The sequence below is a fragment of the Dromaius novaehollandiae genome, chromosome 2, assembly GCF_036370855.1.
Source record: "Dromaius novaehollandiae isolate bDroNov1 chromosome 2, bDroNov1.hap1, whole genome shotgun sequence".
In the NCBI taxonomy this organism is placed as follows: Eukaryota; Metazoa; Chordata; class Aves; order Casuariiformes; family Dromaiidae; genus Dromaius; species Dromaius novaehollandiae.
Window position 1 is genome coordinate 48,555,906 of NC_088099.1, and position 18,243 is coordinate 48,574,148.

Consider the following 18,243-nt stretch of genomic DNA (forward strand, 5'->3'; position numbering starts at 1 on the left):
TGGCTCAGTCTTCAGGATGAGACCCCAGCAAGTTCTGACCTTAAGCCCTGTGGTTCTTGGCTCCCCAAGCTCCAACAGGAGGAGTAATGTTAGCTGGGAACTGACACCTTTGCAGGGAAGACCTGTTTATTGGTCTTTAGGAGGAAAAAGGAGGGGGGGAAAAAAAACCCTGCTTCCTAAGTCAACTACTGATCAACCCTATACAAGCTGTAAGTAAGAATGTGTGCTGGAAAAGATTGTCCTACCTTACAGAATATTGCCCTGTCAGTTCTATTCCCTATTATTGTACCTGGCTCTGTTTGAACAATTTCTGTGTTAACTTGCTCTTTGACATTATGTACTTACCGGTGAGTGTTGTTGCAAGGGTGGAGTTGAGGAACCTCTGACCTTTGAGAACTTCAGAAAGATTAAAAGGGCTCTGGCTCAGAACAAATAAGCATGTTAGGCCTGTTAGAAAATGAACTTTATTCAATGCTATAAAGAACCCAGACACTTTTGAGTGTTTAAGGTGGTCTTACTTCACAGATGTGGAAGTCTACAGAGTTGCAGCAAGCCCCTGATTTGTAAATGCAGTAATTATAAGGAAGGGTTAACAGAATACATCTTGCTTTAAGCCAGAAGCAAATTTTTGTACTCATCTCACTTTAGCTTTAACAACAGTATTGCTTTGAACAATACACTCCATCCTCCAACTGTATGAGATGGCTGTAGGCTGACATTAAATTTTTGCAGGTAGCTTCTTCAATTGCTCAAGTAGTTCCCACCTTGCAATTGCTGAGAGATGAACTTCGTCGGGCCCATCTGCCAGGCGCAAGGTCCGTATATAAGCAAACCTGTGAAGGGAGGTCTGAATTAGGGGTAGATTCTAATCCTGCTACAGCAGCAAGCCAGTCTGACAGCAGAAATTCTCTGCACTATTTTTCCTATAGCCACACTTCTCAAATAATATTGGTCTTATTTTAAAAAATATAGCTACTGTATGGGAGATACTAAGGAAAAAATCTTCCTGGTGGGATTGAGATGTGTGGGCTGGTGATTCTGAAGGCTTGTTTCTCCAAGGATCTAGAGGATAGGATTGAGCTTAGGCAACAGCTCCTCAGTGCTGCTGATAAGAACTATTTTAAGTTCAGTGCCAGATGCTACTTTATTTTTTTTCTTTCTTTCTAAGGGCAGAGCAATGCAATTGCTTTAGGATTGATTTATTAAATGCAACTGTTGAAGTTGCATAGCTTATGTATTAGTAAGTTTGACTATTGGGAATGTGACCTATTGCTTCAGGCTACCTGAGGCAAACAGGCATGTACTGGTATTATAAAATTATATGACCTTAAAAGGAACCCCCAGAAACTATAGATAAGTCTCCCCTACTCACATAAAAGCCAAAGGAAAATCCTGGGAAACTCCAGCTCCACCACAGACTTGGATTGCACAGTCAATCACTTTAAGGACAGCTCTAGGCACAACCACTTTGGTCATGGCTACCTGTAGTTAAGAGAACTCACATTATCAGCAATAGCTGCATAAGTGATGGGAAAGTTTAGCTGAGTGTTTTCCTGAAGACTGGTCACACACAGTACAAGATTTGCTCTTTAGACTGAAAGAGAGCTCTGCTGTTTCTCTTCCATACATAAGGTAAAATTATCTCTGATGGGAATGATTACCCAAAACTACATCCTTGTCTTAAGAGACTACTGAGCAATGCTTTCACGTCTTTAAATACTTCATCGTATTAATCTTGAAGTCTTTAAGTGAGAACACTTTCCAGCTTTAAGAGAGCCAAAAGCGCATCTTAAGGGCTTCTGCTGAAGTTGTGCTATAAAGCCAATTTTTGTGAAACACTGTAGCTTAAATTTCAACCAGCTGTCTTCTGAAAATGCATCAGTATCCCCCACCCAACACCCACTCCTATCAAAAAAAAATCACCTCTTTCCTTGCTTGTCTGTTGCCCAGCGTGTCTATACTGCTAGCTGTTTTCAGCGTAAGTAGTCGAGCCTGTTCTATGCTAAGGCGGCATTCAGCAATCCAGTGGGCAACAACTTCCTGAAAAGACAAAACAAGAAAACGAGCATAAAGTCAGTTAAGGCCTTCTAGCTTGCCAGGGTAAGCCTGCCCTGAGCTTATGCATTTCCAGTCATTTAGAGACATCCTGTGCAAATTAAAGCTGGTGTGACACATATAATCCAATACAAAAACAAAAAAATACCCCACCTCTTGACTGATTGATACAAATGCTAAGGCTACAGCAATCTGTTCTTGGCAGGAAGGTGCAAGAGGGAAAAGAAAATCCAGATTCCAGTTTATTTCCTTGGTCAGGCACATTGCTTGCTAACAATCTTCCTGAAGCCCTTCAGAGTCTGCTTTTTACTTCCCACTTTCCCTGACCTGATCCCACTACTCTCTGCCCTTCCATGGTACAAAACCAGGGGCAGGGGGGAGAGGAGCAAGAGAATCAGTTCGCTTTTCTCCAGCTAATGGTGGTGGTGTCACGTGCCCAGGCAAACAGCTGCAGGGTGGTGCCTGCTGCCTTTGTCCTTTCGCAGTGATGATGAATTAGGAGCTTCCTTGATTCAAAAGAAGTTTGAAACATGGTATGCTTGCTTGCAGTAAGGTCTTGGCAGCCTTCCCTGCTGTTCTCACATAATTCCCAGTGCAGCCTGCATACCATGTTATAAAAATGTTCCATGCAACGCCTGTTGGTGCTGAAGCCCTTTGGAGCCTGAGCCAGCCTCAGGCAGAGACACACTCCTGCCTGGAGCATGCATTTTGTAGCCTTGGCACATGCAAGAGGCATGTGCCACTGTGCAGCGCTCGCTTCAGTGCAAGGTCAGGAGTGGCTTGGCTTAGCTCATGCCAGCAAAGGTGATCTCAGCCCGTGCAGCCCCTTGGGAAGTGACACAGTACAGGGGGGAGAGGGAGGACTGTCCAGACACTCCCTTCTGCTAGCAACTCCCAGGCTGTAAGCTCCATGTGGGCGGTGGTGACAGCCTGTCACCCAAGGGAGCCAAGAGCTTCACTTCTTTCTTAAGTGCCCCAGAGCTGTGAAGAACCACTGCACCTACTTCAGCTATGAACTTGGCTCACAGGGCTTGTCTGTAGCTTTGTCAAACTTTAATTTTGCCTCAATGAGCTTCTGAGAAACACAAAGTGCTCCCCATCCAACTGCCTATGTTAATTCAAGGTCGTGGCAGGGAGCAGAAATTTGGCCATTGCTGGAAATAGATATATAAGTTTACTCTCTCTGCATCTGTACAAACATTTTCTATAATCTGTGCCAGACACTAATTCAGTTTCCTCTTTCCATTGCCTTTACTTGCTTTTTCCAATAAATTCATCTTATCTGTTGGATGAGAATCAGGAACAATTGAAATCTGATAGGCCAACTAGTAAATGCTAAGGACTCTTACAAAAAGCAAACTTATCTTTTTATTATTCCCCTTAATAAAGAATAGCAATCGCTTTCTCAGGTAACAGCATTTCAACATCAGAGCTAGGTAAGACCAAAATCCCACCCTAGTCTTGGTTCGGTCTGTACATTCGTAAGTACAAATGACTGATCAGAGAAATGTAATTTTTTTAGTCAGGTGTATGACTAGATCCTTGAATGTGTCTGGTAATCATGAACAGAGATATCTAGGTGGCAAATTTGATACAAAATAGACTGTGGCTGTAAAAAACAAACTAAATGCCTGAAAAAATACATCCAAATTGATCACCAAAAGCAGGCCAAAACTATGGTAGCAAAACTGTATTCTAATCCAACAAAGGATATCCAATTCGTTACAAGGAAGCAAAATTCCTGTAGAACACAGTCAAAAGTGGGAGCCTTGCAATGTGATTTTTTTCCTTTGCCATTTGAGCCATTGTTAATAGCAATTCAAGGCTAGGGCACATCCACTACAGTCTCCATTATTAGAGTCACAAGGTTCTGTGTGGACAAAACAAAGAGGGATATCTGGAGTATGTGAATTGAGACAAAGAGGGAACATGCTTACGTGACGGTACAATTTCTTCCCAAAAGTCACTCTCTCTGCTGCACGCTGGCACAGTATCTGTAAAGCAGTTTCAGCTGCACCAATTGACCTCATGCAGTGATGAATACGGCCTGGCCCAAGCCGACCTTGAGCTATCTCAAACCCTCTTCCTTCACCTGGTTGAACAGAAAAACATGCACATGCAGATCACTTGATTCTTGCTTGAAATGATCCATGGCTCAGAAGAGAAGTGGCCACACTGCAAGACAGCTAGAAGCCAGCTTTTTACAAGTTTATTTTGCAGGACTGTCGGGTATGTTTACTTTAACTAAATCTATACTGATACACTGTTAATACTATGTACAGCACACTAAGCTGGTTTCTGAGAGGGCCTGATATACACGTTATTAATCTTACACTGAAAAACACATTTATGAGATTTGGTATGAGAATTTGGGGGAAGAACTGAGGTTTCCAGATCTAAGGGCTACTCAAGCAAGAAGGCTCTCTCAGAGAAAGAAAGCTCTCTCAGAGAAAGAAAGTCAAGAAGAAACTATGTAAATCCTGGCTTCTCCCAAGTGAGAGAACAAGAGCAGAGTTCTCCCTGCAGAAAGTTACAAGTACCAGACTGCTCCTTCCTTCTTTTTTTTTTTTCTTTTTTTTTTTTTTTCCCCTTTCCTCTTCCTCCAGTTCGGTAAGTCTGCAGGCACCCCAGCTAGGATGGCTATAGGCTACAGCAGAACTCCAGTCAGTAAAGTCAGTAAAATCAGTCAGTAAACAGTCAGTAAAATCTACGAAACAGTCAGTAAAATCTATGAAAACTGGTTTTAGGGCAAGAATACCACTGACAGTTTCTGCTTTGCTCTGCTTCAGGGAAGCAAATGTAGCATGACAGCTAAAGCTGTCCCACTTCCTTCAAACACTTTTCTGCTCCAAACAAGTTCTATTCAAGCAGCAGGTAGACTGCTAAAGGAAGAGTGGATTCTGCTCACATGTGTCTGAGACCCTGGCTCAACTATCTTGGTTGGACGCACCTTATCTAAAGAATCCCTTATTAGCTGTCTGCAATAACTTATGGTGACTTAAAAAATAAACCACTGTTTCTTAAAATTTGGGTCATCATTATATGTACTAAAAAGGTATTAATACTGAAACTCACCCAGTATTATATTAGAAAGAGGTACTCGCACATCATTAAAGTGTATTTCAAAATGTCCTCCATGGATCTCATCTACAGACATACAGAAAACACAACAGCAGGGTAAAACAAAGGAGGAAAATGCATGCATTAAAAAAAAAAATACAGGCCTTCAATTCCTATCCCGTTTTCTATATATGCATTTTCCTGGTCTATTTCATATATAACATTTATTACTATCACTGCAACTCCTGAGATGATTGCCAACAAATCAATACAAATATAGCTGATAAATATGGTCTCCTTACCCAGGTAGCCAAACACCGAGAGGGGTCTTATCAGCTTCAGCCCTGGAGTGTCCATAGGCACAATGATCATACTGTGCTGTTTGTACCTGATCAAAACAAGAGGAACAAGTTCTGATTAGCTTTAGGCCTCCTTGCCATCCCCCCCACCACCACCACCCCTCACTTTTTATGTTCTAGCCCCAACCTAGCACTTGCCTAAAGCAATGGTTGAGATTTACCTATACTGACTGCAGCCATCCTGTCTGCTTGCGGTGTGGCAGGCATACATCAATGCTCCTTGAACCACCAGTCAAGAAGCAAAAAGGTGCTACTGGCATCTAACGCGACTGAAAAAATATTACTTCTGTATACATTTCTACCATCTGGTTCTGTATCACTCAGTCCATTTCTTTTTTTCCCTGATAAAAAGAAATCCTCCTTTTTGTTCTCAAAACATGTTTATCATCATCATCATCATTTTGGCTTGCCCACAGTTTAGGAAAATAATCCCAATTTTTAAATTTCTTCAGCATGTTTAAGGGCAGTTTTTAGTCACACAGGACTGGAGATGACCTCCCAGGTGCCTGAATTCAGTCTCCAGTTCCAGCAGATGCAGTATCACATAATCCCCTCCATGAACTTCTGTTCTTTTTCCAAAAGCTCAGCAAATGCCTCTGCCTGTACAGCCACTGGACAAACCACCTGTATACTGCAAGAAAGCTACTGTTTACTCCCAATGGAACTCAGTCAAATGAAAACTTTAGATTATCAGTGGAATTTGGGCTCAAATCCAACTATGAGATATGAATGTTTCCAATTTTATGCATCACAAGCTGCATGATTTCAGCAAAACCAGTCACAAGGCGTACTATTCATCACATGCCTAAGTTTTGGTAAGAGGCAATTTCAGTTTTGTAGAAAGAGTTGAATAACAGATGCCCTAATATTTCTTTTAAACAAGAAGAGGGAAGCATTATATTTACATATACAGGAATGCGAATGATTAGGTTGATGAAAAACATGCTATGCTCTCTACTCACATAATTCAGAGGTATGTATAATTTGTTAAAAGTTCTGTTTCATTCTGTTTTTTTCTACCTGCACATAATTTTGTGAAAAACCTCAGTACACAACTTCATCTCTAATATGGCACTTGTGTTCATTCTGTTCAGGCAAACTCTGAAAAAGCTTGTTTTTATTATTTAAGCAAGCAATTCTTCCTCCTGTTTAAAGCGGTTTAAATACTACACTTCCTTAAGAAGTAAACTGTAAGCCAGAGATACTGGAAATCTCTAATTAAATAGGAAAAAGGGACTATGCTACTAATATGAGAGTATAAAAGCCCACAAAGCATCAGATGCATTCAGATACAAATTCTTTTTGACCCCGGACAAGAACTGACTCTCCTCTCCTCCTCCAGGTTGATCCTAGCAGAGGGTCAAGATACGTGCCACAGTGACAGTGACAGCAGGAGAGGGCAACATGCTGATGCCAGTCGTGGCACAAAGCAGGACATTTAGCAAACAGGTGGCCACGTGCCAGGGGGTGACACAGGGCGCTTCCCGCTCCCACCCACCTTACCCGTGTACAAGGGCCAGCTCTGCACGCAGACCACACATCCGTCAGAGCTTGCTGACTGCTGTAGTTTCACAACCAGTTTAAGCCAGCATAAGCCAACACTGCCAGCAAAGGAAGCTGTCCCACTCTCCTTCTGGTCAAAGAAATGATCCAGATTAAAACTAACATGGCCAAGATAAAGTTAGTGAACCCAGAACAATTTCCTGATCCAATTCATCATGCAGCTGCACAAACATTCAAGATAGCGCAAGGGAGGGGAAAACACAGGGATGCAGCTTGGTGGAGGTGAGAAGGTTGGGAGGCTTCAGTCAACAGCAAAACAGGAGCTTGGTCAGCCACGTTTTTCTCTAAATAGACACACCACAAAGGTTTAAAATTCCCTTGTAAATCATGGCCACATCCAACAGATCAAGGCAGTTAACGTTATTCCACTTGATGGAGTTTTGTAAGCAGTGACTCCTCTGGGAAATGAAGTTTAGGTAAGTCTTTGAATATCCTAGGTATCCATACCTGGATGCTGAGGAATTTTTGGTTTTGCCCATTACAATTGCAACTTTGCAATTTGGATTCCCAGCACCTTAAAAAAAAAAAATCACAAACATAAAAATAGTTTACAATATAAAAATTTCCATGTAGAAGCAAATGAAGTTTCATGTTAACAGATCTCTTCCTTTCGTGCAATAGGAGTAAAAGCATGCAATCTTTTCCTGTGTTTATACTCTGAGTAATCAGACTGAGAAAGAATACACCTTATTGCTTAACATGTAAAAGGGACTTGCAGAAGGGGAACGATCAAAAGCCAAACATCCAAACCCTCCAGGATCCAGCTCTATTATCTATTCCTACAAAGCAGAACAAGAAGGTACTTGAAAAGGAATCTAATTACCTCTGTCTCCACTACAGTTAAGCAAACAAGTGTGACACAACAGCACACATGAAGGTTAGATGCTGCCACTTCAAAAGCAAAACTCCTTAAAGCTATAAAGACTGGAGGATCTATGTGGGAATGAAATGTTATAGCCATCAGATTAGGCAAAAAAGGCTATCATAAGGGTTACCATGACTACTTTGCTGCTATTCCAGTGTAGCTTCTCTGGAATGATGGGGTTTTCCCCCTTTATGCAAATGATTATAGTTTATACTTAAAAAAAAAAAAATCTCAGTAGAAACTGTTATCTGAAAATAATCTGCTAGCATTTCAAGACACTGACAACATTATTTGATACGTTTTTGTGCCATGAAAGCTAGAAGTTTAATGGAAAAGTCCCAAAAGATGATTGTACCATAGTTAAAAATGCATCATATTTCTAAGAAGACTTAATCCTCACCATCTTTTTTCTTTAAAAGTTTCTTAGTAAAAAAGCAGGCTCTCATTCCTTTCAATGTCTCACAGTGACAATAAAGCCCAGGGAAAAGAGGGCAGGATTATACTTGGCATATATGACAATCAGCAAAAGTTCTGCTGCTATCCCAATAAAGACGATAAGCTTCATAGAGATAAAATTCAAGACCTGATCTCCACCAGCTTCATCTGTGTTGATGTCAGAAACAAAGAGGATTATTCAAGTTCTCTGGCAGCTGCTGTCACAAGGTTTGGGAGCCTTCAATCTAGACAATACATCCACCTGGCTTTGAGAAGAGGCTACTTCTGTATTAGAACAGCCACTGTGACAGCTGGGAAGTCTATCATGGTAGGAGAGAGATTTGTTTCAACCTCATAAACTTGTCTGTTTTGAGGGCCAGACCACTGGTTGTTTACTTTCCTCTTCTGCAATATGCTATTCATCTGTGGCTTTAAAAGTGGGATTATTTGTGGCATGTACCCCATAAGCTATACAGCACTAATGAGCTAAAATATCTGAATGAAAATTGTGGGGGGAGGGAATAAATCAGCTTGATAAGAAAAACAGGTATCTCAAACAGATGTGCCGTTTAGGCAACTATAGCAAGCAGGTAACCAGCTGAAAAATAAAACAGTGACGGTTTTACAATATGCTATCCTGTAAAGAGAAATGCTATACTCTTAAGGGGTATCTGACTTTTCTCCTTCTCCACAGCAGGTAAAGAACTGCACAAGTGGCATTTTCTAAATCACATTCATCTTGAAATGAGGCTTATAACAAAAGATATTTTGACTTCTGGAATGACTACCTAAACAAACAGTTTTATAAACTATCCTCAAGTCACATCCCTGTCTCAAAAACAGACAGAAGAATTTCACCACGTTGCTTAGGGAAAAAAAAAAAAAAATCAGAAGAAGCTTTTATGTTGAACCTAGCAAAGAGTTCACAGAGACCTAGACATCTGGTTAGAAGTCCTAAATCATTAGTACAAATAATTTCTTGGAAGGCAAAATGAATAGTTCTGTTTCATATGTATTTCTTCCCATCTGAACATGCCAAAGGAAGACAGCTTCCTAGCCTTTCCACTCCTTAGAGCCTAAAGTTCCCAAAACACGAAAAGACTTTTATCCAACATTGACCATAAATGCTAGAAACAACTTCTCATCTAAAGCAAGACTCTGGCAGACTCCACTGCTTTGGAAAAAATGCAGAATGCCTGAATTAAATAAATCTCTCATTTGTAAATGACATTTTTATTTTACTTACAGAAATCAAAGAAGCTGCAGGAGGATGAGGGAAAGACTAGGAAAAAGCCTGTCATTTTTGCAGGAATCGTAAGTAGTTTTGCCAGAAACTCAAAATTCAACAAATAAAGAGAGCAGAGATTTTAGAAGGTCAGTTTTAAGCATATATCCATATTAATAAGCTTTTGTACAAGCTTTGACATATATATATGCCTGCACAACCTGTCTAGAACTTTAAACCCACAATGCTGCTGCATTTGGAAACATTGTAAGCTTAGCCAGTGTACTATATTTTTAAACCTTTCATGGCACTCACATAAGCAAAAACAATGATATGTAAAAACATGCTTAGAGGGTCAATCACAGCCCTAATAGAAGCCTAATCTTCACCATCAGAGGGTATAAAATGCTTGAGATTACAGACGTTCACACAATCAAGTTAAATGGGTTCTTTGTTGGTAAGAGCACTAAACGTGGCAGAGGCACAGATGGTACAACCTTTACCTTAAGAAGTTATCATATAACATGGTTTCAAAAGCCAACAACACTTAATCTTTGCAATCTAGTTACCTGTTTTTCAGTGTCCAGTCTTCAAATCTTTAGCTAAGGTGGCTATGGCAGGATAATCTACTACGTGAATGCCCAGAATAACTGTCTTGTCATGCTGGCTGCTGCACTGGTGAGCCTGATAAGTTGCCTCTCCCCGCTAAAGATGAGGGCTCTGTGGTGACTGGTGCAGACTTGGCAGCTTCCTAGGAGGGTAGTGATAAATAGATGTTCTCAACTCTCCTGCAAGCAGAAACTGGACTGAGTAGGGCAGATGGCAGCATGGTATTAGCTGCTGTCATATGAAGGTCTTCTACTGGAGAAAAGGTGCCCCCAGAAGGCTGCATTATCACTATCCACTGGCACAATCCAGTTCTACAGTTTTCTCTCATCTTCCCCAGCAACACTGCTGGATGTCTGGTTCGCACACGGTAAAGATTATAATGTGGCTGCAGGCAAACTGACCACACCAGAAAAGACAGCAACAACACTGGAAAGCAATGCAGGCTTCTGCCGCAAAGCACTAAGGACTATTCGATTCTGCCACTGATTGTGGCCTCTAGATACTCCCAACTAGAGCTCTCAGCCTCTGACAGTGCCAGTTAAAGCAGCCACTGCATTTAGTAAAGGTTTTTTCCCCACCTTTATCCCATTCTTACACAGCCACAAGTGCTTCTTAGTTAAGCAAGATCCATTTTGCTCTCCATCACTCTCTCATTTATTAAATGTTTTTTTGTTTTTGAGCCTATAGGGCTATAGTAAAATCTAATATTACACGACTGCAGTATTTCTGTACCCTGACTGGATGATTGTGTCCTCCCTGTAGCCTGCAAAATTATGAGGACTTGAGGCATTGTAGTAAATACTACAGTATTTACACAAGTTGCCTTCCTACAGCCTGCCCACAGGACTTCTTAGCCACTGATAACACAAATACTTTTTCCCCACTCACTGCATAGAACTATTTCTTTGGGAGCCTTCTCAATTCTACTCTGATTATTTTATCTTGTTGGGCACCATGTTGAAATGAAGACCATTTAGAAGAACTGAGAGATACGCTTCAATTTTTAAAGAGAGATAGCTCAGGCCTCTAAGCAATGATGTGACTTGCAAGAAGCAGGTATGCTAGAAGTCACCAAAATGTCCATATCTGCTATTGCAAAGAACATGAGTAAAGTGCTGTGATAACTCAAGATGAAAGCACTACAGAGATATGCATGATACTGCAACACTCTTTCTGTACTCTCTAGTTCTTTCCCCAACCTATTTTGCTTTCCTTTTGTGAATTCAAATGAAGCTAAAAGCACTGGAAAGCATCTGCCTGCTGCATTCTTAGTGGCCCATTTTGAAATTCTTTCTTTTTGCATATTCAAAATAGTTTAAACACAGACAGCATGCCAAAAAGAAAAACCTGACCTATGGTCTTCCCCAAATCTCTATTATTTGGTATCAATATTGAATTTATTGAAATTCACTGGACTGCTGCTACAGGATATAGGATAACCCATACAGAACAAAACCTTTGGAAGACTACAGAAGGCTCCAGGTACTCTGCATACACAAGAGAACAATTTGATGTTGAGCAGACTGTGCAAATTTAAGTAATACACAGTCATTTTAGGAATTCTTAATATGAGAGAGTCCATGCCTCAGTGTAGAGATAACAGTATCTGCACGTGACGGCAGAACTTTTCCATCTTCCCTTTCCTGTAACTGTATCAACTTTCTATAATCTAGACAGCACACTGCAAATGGAAGGAACACTGCTGCACGGAAGGAACAATATCTTTTTATTTTTCCTCTTGCCTTCCTGCCTTGCTTGCATGTCCTGTACAAATATTATCAAACACTAACTTGATTATGAGTCTGACTACAGTAACATTCAAGTCCCTGAGAACTCTCTCACAGGGTGCAGTACTATCTGCTTACGCTCTGGTTAAAAACTTACCACTTATTTTCATCTCTTTTCCCTACCATCTTCCCAGTTTTGTTCACTATCACATAGCCACATACTGAAAGAGCTACTCCCCAATCCCTCAAAAAAAACAAAACACACCTTTCTATTACATGCCACTAAAGAGTTATTTAAAATGGGATATAAGGATCCCTTAAAACCTTGTACAGGCAGCCATCAAAACTGCAGTACTGCCCTGATGAAAATATATACTGATTCTCTACTGGTGACTCTGCGCCAAGCTGACCTCCCCCATTTCTCTCCTTTACCCAGTTTAAACATGTGATTTGTTAAAAGGCTTTTGATTTTGTACAAAACATTTGGGCTTTTAGGTAAAAACAAGCTATTACATAGTGAAATAGTAAGAGAGTCTTGACTTTCCAAAGAACACTTGCATTCTAGTTGGAACAGGGAGGAAAGCAAGAAACATGAGAGTGTTCATACTGAGAAGGGTTTTCAGAAAAGCAGGACTCTTTTCTTAGTGGCAAGTTAAAATGAAAGTGCAACTGACTTCCAGACGAGGGTGTGGTGCTGGAAGACAAAATGTAGTGTGTCAGACCAACTCAGACCATTTCACTGAAGTACATCTCAATTGCAGTACCTGCTACCAGTCTGCTGACAAAAGGTTAGTTTTCTTTTAGTTTTTACTAATCTCTATATTAATCGTGATATATTGACCTTACATGCAGGTAGAAGAGGTAGGATTTGCTCTTACTGGAAGTTACTTAAGTTGGCTTTACAGAGAATCATGATTTCACTAGGTCACCTCCTTATTTCAAGTTTTAAAAATAATTTGTTAAGTAGAAGAACAGGTTACTGATCAATTCATTCCAGAGGAAAAATCTATTTGTTTAAAGTAGAAATATTAACTTCATTCAAAATGTATTAATACAATCCCACATCAAGTTCAAACACACAGAAAAACTGAATTTGTATCTAAGCAGAAAGCTGGTATCTCCTGGAGTAATTCTGCAAAAACCATGCAAAGCTGTCTATTACTATACCTCCTAGAAAATAGGTGTCTATTGGAATGAATAGGAATGACAAATATGAATAGGATTGTTAGCCAAAACATGATTGTATTATTTTAAGGGAAAGAAATAGCAACTGTTAAGTATTAGGTAACAGTTTTTTTCTGCCAAGAATTCAGATCAGCCAAAATCACAATGAGGCAGTGGAGCATGCTCCCTATCACAGCCAAACTGCTTTGTGGTACCCACACTTCTTAAGGTTTGCACCGAAAAGTCTGTTTATCATTTTGCTTTCAAATATATCTGCCAGTGATTCAATTTGATTAAGCATTCCCAGATGGGTTCTGTAATAAGTGTTTACCGCACAGCCAAATCTTTTCCATTTAACACTTAATCATCTTCTAATCTTGACTAAGTGGATTCAAGTCTCTGTACTGCAGTTTCTCTTCTGGTGAAACAGGAACGTTTGCTTCTTATGTTTGAATCTTTCCTAGGAAAGTACTATAAAGTTGCAAAACACTGCTGCTATTGAAAAATCCTGCTAACACGGATCGCTGGGCATGGAATGCACATCTGTTGCCAAACCAAGGAATAGAATTGCTTTATTTTCCATTCTTCACACCTCATCCATGCAACAATAAAAGTCAGATGACAAGACTCAAAAAAGTAATTATTGTTTAAAGTTAAGTGGGAAGTGTTTGGAAATGTTAACACAAAACTCCAAAGTCATTACGGATCAAAACCAAGCCAAATAGTTCATTTCTAACTAGTATACATTTTTAAATTTAGATAGATGATTCACTGAAAAAAAAATATAAATATCAAGCAAGGCTGGAAATTATTCATTCCTTTCTAATTATTTGGTCTGTATCCCTGAATGAGAGATCAATCAGTAATTTATTCTTACTGGTAGACAGAGAACACTCCAAAAATTTTTGAAGAGCTACTGCTTATAAGGGTTTGGCAACCCTTCATTTAAACCTTTTTTTAAAAAAACAGAAACAGTATTTGGAATTTTTCAAATTTGAAAATGCCCAACTGTAGCTCTGAGCAGAATATCAGATAAGAATCTGTTTTCAGTAATACTGGCCTCAAATTCCAAAATACTGCTGAAAATGAGAGGAATGTGTTTTTCAGTTTCAGCAGCTTTTTGCCACTGTTGCTGAGAAATCTTAATCCCATTTATTTCATGAAAACGGGGTACTGTAGGACTGGAGTTTTCAGCAAGAAATTTCAGCACATGAGTAAATGAACACAATTACACGAAGAAAAGAATATAGTGTAGGACACGGCTTGCCTAAGATTCAGTCTGAAGATAAGAATACTAAATCTTCAACCTTAAACAGGTGATGAGAACATAACCTTAGTCATGTCATGAGATGAACTTGAAAAAACAGCTGAGGTTCTGAACTGTTTGCAAATCTGTGGGCTGTTTTGTACATGATAAGATTCCTTTCCATACATAACATCCTGAGAAGTTTCCAACCATAAGATTCAGCATACCCGAGCTAATCTGACTCTGTAAGAAATTCCACTTGGGCATAAAGCCATTCACTGCGTGGGATGGAGACTAAACTGAGTAACTCTGTTCCACTGCTGATTGCCCTAGACAGCTGTGCTTTAAGTGATCGTTATGTATACATGTGGCTAAGAAACAAACAAGCACACTCTCCATATATTATACTAGCATACCAAATTTGCCAAAATATATGAGAGAAGGTAGAGAATACTACTACTTTCCTCTCAGCTTTAAACTCTTAAAATTCCTTATCCACTATATGGTAATAGTATTCAGAGCCTTTAACCAGTACTGCTTTGCTGAGGCTGTAGAGAGGAAAAAAGCGTAATTACAGCTCTACAGCGGTGCAGAAAAATTTATTGTGCAATAGAATATAGTCATAAATAATTGAGTCAAAGCAGTTTAAGCAATGATTGCTCCTCAGCTGAAACATGGTAACCAATAAGGTATACTCCAAGCCTCCTACCGCCTCAAATGTGGAGGTTAATGAAAGCATTTTGAGTGAGTCCATTTTAGTTTGCATTGCATAGATATGGCCAGTTACCCATTTCATATGAGATGCTGAGACTTGATCTGTTCTGCCTCCATCACTATCTAGCTCTTTGTACTAGCTCTAGTACTCTGACTATTTGCAAATGCATTCTTAATATCCAACATTTGAGATTTATAAGCAACCCTGAGAAAGGACTGTAGGTTTCAACAAAAATTTTAAAACTTGGAAGCAAGTTGTATTTCTTTTTCTTTGTCTTGCAGCTTTTGCCATGGGCTGGGATACAAACAACTCAACTGATTACTGGATTGAGGACGAGGGTGATCTCACTCAGATAGATTACAACACATATGAGTTGCTTTGTGAAAAGGATGATGTAAGAAATTTCAGTAAATTATTCCTCCCTGTGTTCTATGCATTAGCTTTCACAGTTGGAGTTGCTGGAAATTCATTAGTGGTAGCAATTTATGCCTACTGCAAGAAACCAAAGACTAAGACAGATACGTACATCATGCATCTGGCCATTGCTGATTTGCTCTTGCTCTTCACTCTCCCTTTTTGGGCTGTGAATGCAGTGCAGGGATGGGAACTTGGAAACGCAATGTGCAAGCTCACTACTTCTTTATACACCATGAATTTCAGCTCTGGCATGCTGTTCCTGGCTTGCATCAGTGTGGATAGATACAAGGCCATTTCCAAATCACAAGTTCATAGAAGAGTTGGAAAACAGTGCAGTATAACCTGCATCTGGGTCTGGCTGTCTGCTATTGTGCTCAGTATCCCTGAACTGATATTTAATCAAGTGAAGAAAAACAATGACAGGAATGAATGCCTTCCGGTATTTCCAGTGAACATGGAAACACTCTTAAAAGCAACCATTCAAATCCTGGAAATTATCCTGGAATTTCTGCTTCCTTTCCTAGTAATGCTGACCTGCTATTCAGCTACTGCTAGAGCAATCTTTAGATCTCCAAATGCTAAAAAATCTAGACCCTTCATAGTCCTGCTGGCAGTAGTGGCCACTTTTATTATTACTCAACTGCCTTACAACATTGTTAAGTTCTGGCGAGCCATAGATACCATCTACCTGTTGATTACTGACTGTGATGCAAGTAAAACTACAGACATTGCACTCCAAGTAACCAAGAGCATAGCTTTGTTTCACACCTGCCTGAACCCTCTTCTGTATGTCTTTCTGGGTGCCTCTTTTAAAATGCATATTATGAAAATAGCAAAAAATTATGGATACTGGAGAAGACAACAACAGAATGGAATAACTGAAGAAATTTCTATGAATTATGAAGACCATACAGAAGAAACAGTTAGCTTCACTATATAGACAGTCAATTACTTCCATTATCTTATATAACAAAGGAATTATTTACTAATTAAAGGGGTATTGTTTCCACATCTGTTTTGCAAGTCAACTTTCAGATGAATTTCTGGACCTACGAACTAGCCAAAACAGTACAATGCAGTTCAAAATGGAACACGTTGGTCAAAAGCAAGCATCAGGCAAGAACTGTATACTGGAAGTGCTAGAAGCAACTAGAGATAGTTACTTAAATCTTTTTTTAAAGGATCACAGTACTAGGCTATTATATAGCTGAGTAATCAATCATCTGTAGATACCTAAAATGGAAAAAGAAACCAACAGCAATAAAACCACAGTACAGGAACTTTTATATCAAAAGTTAGTAATTTTCATGCCTTTAAAATGTAACACTGTAGGTGTGTTTCTGTATTTTGTAACTGCTTGGAACATTTGCCTAAAAAATAATTTCCATGTTTTTCCCTAGCTATCATCCCATAGATAACCTTGCAGCAATGAATGAAATGAGGCATCAGTTCACAGCTGAGAATTAAGTTAGGAGAAAAGAACAAAAAAAGCTATTGTGTGTTTCCACATATATATAGCAACAACAACATCCCTCCATGAAAACTAACAACTCCTTCTTGGTAACCACCTAAAACGACCTTTCATCTCTCCCTTTCATTTTCTGCTCACCCTGGACTTCAGCAAGCCCAGTGTCCCCCAAGAGGCACATTCCAGATCTCTGGTTCCAATTCTAGATTCATATGAGGTGATTATCCAGGATCTCATTCCTGTCACTTCCAAAAAAAAAGGGGGGGGGGCCCTCAGCTTTCATCTCACTCGTACAAAAATCCTTGGGCAACAAGTATCAAGGCAACCAAGGAATGGCCTTACATTTTTCAGTGATCATGTATCTTAATTTTGAACAGGGAGCCCTATGATCTATTACAAAAATACAGACTTTTATATGCACCTTTATTGCATGTCTGTGGATTTTACAGGTGCAGTGGGGGCTCTGAGCTTTTATACCTAGCTCAAAGAACTCAAATCACTGGCTGAAAGAAGAGGATAAACTATGTGCAGTAGAGCCAGATGCAGACAGCTATAGTCCTTCAGAGATACATATATATCTCCAGAATGAAAGCCATATCCCCCTTGTAACTAAACTAACTCCATTTGATATCCAAGGATAACCTCAAGAAAAAAATCTTATGCAGCTGATACAGAAGATAACGTAATAAAAATAAAGTCCCTAGCACTAAAACAAATTTGATAGCCATTGAATTCCTAGAGACTCTCAGTACAAATACAGTATGAGGAAAGACATCAGTTGGTAACGGACTGCAAGAGGGAAGGTAGAAGATGGGTGGCCAGTATTTGATTCCACAGTGGGGAAGTTACACATTGTTCACTTAATTAACATCATTAAGAGAGGCAATGCACTGTAGATTTGCCCAAGAACTGTATGGTTAAATAAACTGAAGATTGTGTTCACTGTGATAAAAGCCATAAACAAGTGTGTGTCTATATACAAAACCTACCTACTTCTTCAATCTTTTTTATTATCTTTGCTCTGCCCAAAGTTCTAACAAGCACTCATATTCCAAGTGTTACTCCTCTAGAGCATGCATAAAACAAACTATTTCCTTGGCTATGCAATGGCACCATGTGAAGATTTGGCTTGGTAAATGTCAAAACAGTATAAAGTATTAGCAAGAATATGAGAAAGAGTTTTAGACTAATCTTCTGACACAAGACCTGGAATTTCTAGTAGGAATTTGTAAAATGAATCAGACATTGCAATAACTATAATCTCCTAAAATAAAATATATGAAGACATAATAAAATGTAAAAATATGAAGAGTGTGTTGGCTTCCATTTTTTGGC

The 18,243-nt window shown here is 39.5% G+C and overlaps 2 protein-coding genes across 2 annotated transcripts in view; one reads left to right on the top strand and one right to left on the bottom strand.

Annotated features, from left to right (window-relative positions):
• Nucleotides 1-445: 445 nt before the first annotated feature.
• Nucleotides 446-18,243, bottom strand: part of ACAD11 (acyl-CoA dehydrogenase family member 11) — a 32,987-nt gene continuing 15,189 nt past the window's right edge. Inside the window, exons 14-20 of the mRNA XM_026094054.2 lie at nt 7,485-7,551; nt 5,418-5,503; nt 5,131-5,202; nt 3,993-4,147; nt 1,924-2,040; nt 1,373-1,482; nt 446-833 (exon numbers count right to left, since the gene is read on the bottom strand). Of these exons, the coding sequence (XP_025949839.2) occupies nt 719-833; nt 1,373-1,482; nt 1,924-2,040; nt 3,993-4,147; nt 5,131-5,202; nt 5,418-5,503; nt 7,485-7,551 (722 nt within the window). The 3' untranslated portion in view covers nt 446-718. The remainder of the gene's footprint in view (nt 834-1,372; nt 1,483-1,923; nt 2,041-3,992; nt 4,148-5,130; nt 5,203-5,417; nt 5,504-7,484; nt 7,552-18,243) is intronic.
• Nucleotides 12,508-18,205, top strand: ACKR4 (atypical chemokine receptor 4). The gene is made up of 2 exons (XM_064506417.1): nt 12,508-12,686; nt 15,306-18,205. Exons 1-2 carry the CDS (start codon nt 12,556-12,558, stop codon nt 16,378-16,380), a joined length of 1,206 nt encoding a protein of 401 aa, XP_064362487.1. The 5' UTR covers nt 12,508-12,555; the 3' UTR covers nt 16,381-18,205.

Excerpts from the sequence above, each read along its gene's own strand:
- ACKR4 (XM_064506417.1), top strand. The coding sequence starts at position 12,556 with ATGAAAGTGCAACTGACTTCCAGACGAGGGTGTGGTGCTGGAAGACAA. Across the intron at positions 12,687-15,305 it reads TACCAGTCTGCTGACAAAAG|TTTTGCCATGGGCTGGGATA; the intron begins GTTAGTTTTCTT and ends TTGTCTTGCAGC.